Genomic DNA, 6501 nt, shown 5'->3' on the forward strand with positions numbered 1-6501 from the left:
TATCTGTCCCCTGGGTCCACCCTGGAGACATAGGGCACCAGCTCTGCCACCAGGCCCTGCACATGTGCAAGGTAGAACCAACACTAGAACACAGCCACCATGAGGCCTTTGAGCTTGGGCCTCTCCCTCTCCCTCAATCCCTCTCCCCCCTTGCTCACTCTCTTGTTTGCACTCTCTCTCCCTGTCTCTCCTATCTATCTACTTATGTCTCTGTCTCTCTAGGCTTCTACATATCTCCGCCCTTGTCTCTTTCTGTCTCTTTCTCTCTGTGTGTGTCTCTCTGCCCATATCTTCTTTATTTTTAATTAATTTTAAAAATAATTTCATTGAGATGGATTGCATAAATTCCACAGTATTGTGGGACAGTGATACTTAAACAGTCACAAACACATTTTAACCTTCAACAGGCAAATTATCATTATCCTGGTCTATAAAGTTTGTGAATTCTGTAAGCTTTGGCCATACAACTATTTCTTCCACATCAGGTGATCTGTACATTTTTTTTCTTTTTGCTTAGTGTCTGCTGTTCCCTCTTTCCCTCTCATTCCCTCCCTGCCATCGCTGCCCTTGAGTTGCTTAGTTCATTTTCATCAGTTTTCATTGCAGCTGATGATGCCCACGTCTCTTATCTCTTTCTCTGTCCCCATCTCTGTGTCCCTGCCCCCTCCTCTCTGTCTCTGTCTCTGTCTCCTCCCTTCTCCCCTACTCCAGCCAACGTGCCAGCCTGGCTTGAGCACTGTCTTCCCGTGGCCAGCACCTCCAACCCTCTCTTTCTTCCCCAGGATCCGGAAGTCCACCTACCTGCGGCTGCAGCTGCTGGCCAAGGAGGAGCACAAGCTGAGCGTGCTGATGGCCGAGTCCCTGCGGAGGGACCGGGTGGCCCCTGTGCTGTACCGGCTGCACCTGGATGCCCTGGACCGGCGGCTCCGCATTGCACTGCAGGCCGTGCGGGACTGCGTGGACAAGCAGGGGCTGGGCAGCGTGGTGGAGGATGATCTGGGTGTCGAGCACAGAGCCACCACCGAGAGGTAGTGACCTGTGCCCGCCTGCATTGACCTCGAGGAAGGAGAAGGCCGCGGCCACGCAGGAATGCAGAGGCAGCCTGGGGTTGTGTGAACTGTGACCCCGGAGGCCTGGACCTTCCGAGTGTCTGCAGCAGAGACTGGAGGAGTCGCCTTCAACTCACAACCCAGTGGCTGCAGCAGAGACACCGTGTTCTTTTGAATAAGGACACCACACCTTTGCCCACTGTTTTGTATTTATATAAGGTGTACACGACACAATGGACAGCCACCCACACAGACCACACATTGCGTCTGGGATTAAACGAGGGTGCAGAATAGCTCCCATGGGACCCCATCTCCTTGGCTCACTCTTGAACTCTGAACCTCAGTGGAAAAAGAAAACTCTGCTCCTTCCGGGGGCCTCTGACCTCAGGCTGCAGAGCCCCGCTGCGGTGGAGGGGGATCTGGGCCCAACCTAAAGGCCTGTGAGTGGACAGACAGGCTCCTGAGTGTGGCTTTTGGGAGGGGGGGTTCAATGACTAGTTTATGTACTTGTCCACTGCTTGGCAGTGGCTGGACCTTCGCTGTGGGCAGGGGCCGCTATCCGCCCTCGGCTTTGATGGGACAGTTGGTGCAGCTGTGTTGCCCACGGCCCACAGGCCCCAGCTGCAGTAGGCCAACCTTGCAACATTTCTGTGGATTGTTTTCAGTATGGTACAAGTGTTAATAAAGATTCAGCAAGTGCGGGTCCTGCCTACACACAGCCTGGCATGGGGTGGAGCGCTGAGCCCAGCAGGAGCCCCTGAGACAAGGGTCCCATCCCGCAAGAACTGAGCTGGGTGCCAGTGGCTCTAATCTCATTACAGTGCCTGTCATCCTAGCTACTCAGGAGGCTGAGATCTGAGGATTGAGGTTCGAAGCCAGCCCAGACAGAAAAGTCTATGAGACTCTTATCTCCAATTAACCACCAGAAAAACGGAAGTGGCGCTGTGGCACAAGCAGTAGAGCATTCACCTTGAGCTGAAGAACGCAGGGACAGAGTTCGAGCCCCACTACCTACAAAAAGGGAAAAAAAAACTGAGTCCAGAAGTTCCAGTTCCTTCCATCTGGTGGAATCCCCTGCTGGGGTCAGATGTCTAGAGCAGAGTCCAGGGACAAGATGGTAGCAGCCTCTATACTCTGGGTTGCTCGGTTGGTGTTTTTGTGGGTTTTGTTTGTATGTTTGTTTTGTCGTGGGTTTTGAACTCTGGGCCTGGGCGATGTCCCTCAGCTCATCAGCTCAAGGGTATGCTCTACCACCTGAGCCACAGCGCCACTTCCAGTTTTCTGGTGGTTAATTGGAGATAAGAGTTTCACGGACTTTCCTGCCCCAGCTGGCTTTGAACCACAATCCTCAGATCTCAGCCTCCTGAGTAGCTAGAATTATAGGCCTAAGCCACCGTGTCCAGCTGGCTGGTGTTTTTCTAATTGTTACTATAAAAGTGATATACAGAGGGGTTACATTTATATAAGTAATGAGTACATTTCTTTTTGGACAGTGTCACACCTTCCCTCACTGTCTCCCAGTTTTTCTCTCCCATCCCCACACTCAGTTGTATAGTTCATTTTCTTAATTTTTTTCCCTTTTTTTGTCAGGCCTGAACTCTGGGCCTGGATGCTGTCCCTCAGCTCTTCAGCTCAAGGCTAGCGCTCTACCACTTGAGCCACAGCACCACTTCTGGCTTTTTTTTCTGGTTATGTGGTGCTGAAGAATTGAACCCAGGGCCTCATGCATGCAGGGCAAGTACTCTACCACTGAGCCACCTTCCCAGCCCCTGTAGAGTTCATTTTCAACATACTCTTTAGTGAGTTCATCTATACTCTTGTGCTACAAGAATCCTAACCAGGCACTGGTGGCTCACACCTGTAACCATAGCTGCTCACAAAACTGAGGTCTAAGGATCATGATTTGAAGCTAGCTAGGGCAGGAATGTCCGTGCGACTCATCTCCAATTAACTACAAAACGCCAGAAGTGGAACTGTGGGTCAAGTGGTAATATGCCAGGCTTGAGCAAAAAAAACTTAGGGACAGGACTTAGGCTCTGAGTTCAAGTCCCAGTACCTGTACACACACACACACACACACACACACACACACACACACACACACACACACACACACACACACACACAGTCTTGAAAGCAAAAAAAAAAAACAACTTAGGGACAGGACTTAGGCTCTGAGTTCAAGTCCCAGTACCTGTACACACACACACACACACACACACACACACACACACACACACACACACACACACACACACACACACACACACACACACACACACACACACACACACAGTCTTGAAAGCTGGGCACTGGTGGCTCATGCCTATAATCCCAGCTACTCAAAAGGCTGAGATCTGAGGATAGCAGGAAAGTCCGTGAGACTCTTATCTCCAAAAAAGCCCTAAGTGGTGCTGCGGCTCAAGTGGTAGAGCACTAGCCTTGAGCAGGAAGAGGCACCTGGGCAGCACCTTCAGGCCCTGAGTTGAAGCCCCAGGATTGGCAAAAACAAACAAACAGCCAGGGTATGACAATCCCAACCCAGCCCTTCTAGGTATTTCCTGCCAGTACCCTATTCACCTCAACTGTCATGTACACAGCTGTAGAGCCGCAGACCTGCAAGCTACACTGAACAGTGAAGGCTGCCTTGGTTTTTCTCATTTCCCCATATGAGAAATTGACGCTGAGAGGGATGAGTTAAGGAGGTTCCCAGAACAGACTCAAACCCCAGAGGAATACAAGGCCCCTGCTGGAACCCCAAATCCCCAGCCAGGCTCTATAGATACCACCTATCAAACCGGCAAGACCCCCGATGAATCCTGGAAGGGAATCACTGGGTGAAAGAGTGACCCTAGAAAGGTCCCTGTCTTCCTGCCTTAGCCCAAGGCCCAATATTTACCCAGTGGGGGGGCAGCAGAGTCACCTTCTGCTTATGCTGCCAGGGGGCAGAGCAGCTGTACCTTCACATGTGGGTCCAAGACTAGGGAAGTTCTGTCTGCCCAGTCCTGAGACCCCAGCCTGGTGGGGTCTGTTACATCCCCATCCCATCCTTCTCCAGGGTCTCTATGGCCCTGGCTGCTCATGAACAGCCCTATGGACCCTCATCTCTGTCAGAGACTCACATAGGTGGGTCATCACTCACCACAAAACTCATGGGGACCAAAGTCACCAAAGACAGGCATCTCATGGGAACAGAAAGGATAATATCACCCACATCCTGTGTCCCTAGTGGGACTCTAGGGGACAGGACCTTTGTAGAGGAGAATACAGTTACATAAGGTCACTAGAGGGTTCTTAATCCCATCTGAGGGGAGACAGACACGGAGGGGACAAGTCTGTGAGGATGTGAGGAGAGGCCAGCCCAGGGGCACCGCCTCAGGATGACCTGCCCAGCCACATCTGGCCCTGGGGCTCTGGCTCCCTGCTCTGTCAGAACAGAGTCCTGGGGATTCACTACTTTCATTTGGGGATCCTGGCGCCAAGCTGCCTGCTGCCCAGGGCTGGTGTCCCAGCCAGGACCAAGGACACACAGGGCAGGCAGAGGTGTGGATGGTGGGGGAACAGGAAAAGAAGCAGGTGGAGCGTTACGAGAACCATCACTCCACGGGGCCCCTGAGGTGCTGACTGTGAAGCAGCAGAAGGGGAGAGAGAGAGTGTGTGTGTGTGTGTGTGTGTGTGTGTGTGTGTGTGTGTGTGTGTGTGTGTGTGTGTGCACGTGTGTGTGCACCTGCGCATGTGTGCTTGTCCTGGAGCTTGAACTCAGGGCCCAGGTGCGTTGTCCCTGAGCTTTTTTGCTCAAGACCGGCACTCTACCACTTCAGCCACAGCTCCTCTTCAGGATTTTTGGTGATTAATTAGAGATGAGAGTCTCACAGACATTCCCACCCAGGCAGATACAAAACCTAGGGAATGCAGCCTCAGACACAGGTGAGAAAATGACCAAGTCGGTGAGAAGGGCCAGGCCATGGCACATACCTGTAATCCTAGTGACTCAGGAGGCTGAGGTCTGAGGATTGAGGCTCAAAGCCAGCCTGGGCAGGAAAGTCCATGAAACTCTTATCTCCAGTTACCCAGCAAAAAGTCTGAGTGGTGATGTGGCTCAAGTGGTAGAGTGCCAGTCTTGAGTGAAGAAGCCAAGTGAGAGTGTGAGGCTCTGAGTTCAAACCCCAGTGCCAGCACAAAAGAAGGAAGAAGGAAGGAAGCAAGGAAGCAAGGAAGGAAGGAAGGAAGGAAGGAAGGAAGGAAGGAAGGAAGGGAGGGAGGGAGGGAGGAAGGGAGGGAGGGACGGAAGGAAAAGGGAGGAGAAAGGGGAGTGAGGAGATGAGAGCAGTGGGGAGAGGAGGGAAGGAGAGGGGAGGGGAGGGGAGGGGGGAGAGGAAGAGGGAGAAGCAGTCCCTGCCCAGAGCATCTGCCTAGGACCATGGGACCTTCTTCAGTGCTGGCTGTATCCAGGTGTGTCCTCCTGCTGTGCCCAGGTGAGGCCAGCATCATTGGGGCACCTGCTCTGCCTGGTCCCTTGCGCCATCTAGAGGAAAACTGGAGGAAAGCAAGAGCCCAGCTTCAGCCAGCCTCTAGACCATGCCAGCCTGGCCCTACCGGTGTCCAGGGCTTCGGGATCCCCCACCAGCCTCTCACAGTCAGGTTAAAGGTGGGCAGAAGTTGGCTTTTAGCTACATTGTCCTCAGGACCAAGCATATATCTGGTGTTCCAAAAATTCCTGTTTGGTCTAATTTATACATTCTTTGTTATCATTGAGAGTTTAAATTCTAGGAGTTGTGCTTGCTAGACAGGTACTCTTACTTGAGCCACATAACTTATATGTATTTTTTGTTTGTTACCCTTCAGATAAGATCTCACATTATTGATGTTGTTGTTGTTATTGTTGTTGTTGTTGTTGTTTTGCCCGGCTGGCCTAGTCAAGAGATTCTCTTTTACCTTACACCCCCCACATCGCTGGCATTACAGGCACATACCGCCACCCCAAGCTTTCTTGTTGAAATGAGTATCCCGATAGCTTTTTACCCAGGTCGGCCTTAAACCTCAATTGTTCTGACCGCTACCTTCTGGGTAGCTGGGATTACAGGTCTGAGCCACAGTACCTAGCTACTGTGGCTCAGATATGTTCTTAACAAGTGGTGAAGCTTAGTCCTGTCCCTGCCCAGTGAAGAAGGGGCTGAGGCACAGAGTAAGAAGCTATGGATGCATCTGGAAGGCCGTGGCACTGACACAGCGTGGCCTTCTGGAAGCAACCACTTCCCTGGTACCATAGGGCCTTTGCCTATCCAAGGATATTATTCTGGAGCTCATGTGCCTGTGTCATCTCCTCACTTGGTTTATCTCCATTCTGAGCATGACTCAAAACTGTCCCCAGCCCTGGCTAGCCCCTCCGGCCTCCATGTGTCCTCCTGTGCAGTCTCTCCCTGCCTCCATGCTGACCCACGTGTATCTTGGA

The 6501-nt window shown here is 52.1% G+C and overlaps 1 protein-coding gene across 1 annotated transcript in view; it reads left to right on the forward strand.

The window, feature by feature from the left end:
• Positions 1-1750, forward strand: part of Fam20c (FAM20C golgi associated secretory pathway kinase) — a 48385-nt gene extending 46635 nt beyond the window's left edge. Inside the window, exon 10 of the mRNA XM_070033371.1 lies at positions 783-1750. Within this exon, the coding sequence (XP_069889472.1) occupies positions 783-1032 (250 nt within the window). The 3' untranslated portion in view covers positions 1033-1750. The remainder of the gene's footprint in view (positions 1-782) is intronic.
• The last annotated feature ends 4751 nt before the right edge of the window (positions 1751-6501 follow it).

Source organism: Dipodomys merriami, unplaced genomic scaffold (genome assembly GCF_024711535.1).
Source record: "Dipodomys merriami isolate MVZ:Mamm:240054 unplaced genomic scaffold, mDipMer1.0.p SCAF_22, whole genome shotgun sequence".
NCBI classification, from domain to species: Eukaryota; Metazoa; Chordata; class Mammalia; order Rodentia; family Heteromyidae; genus Dipodomys; species Dipodomys merriami.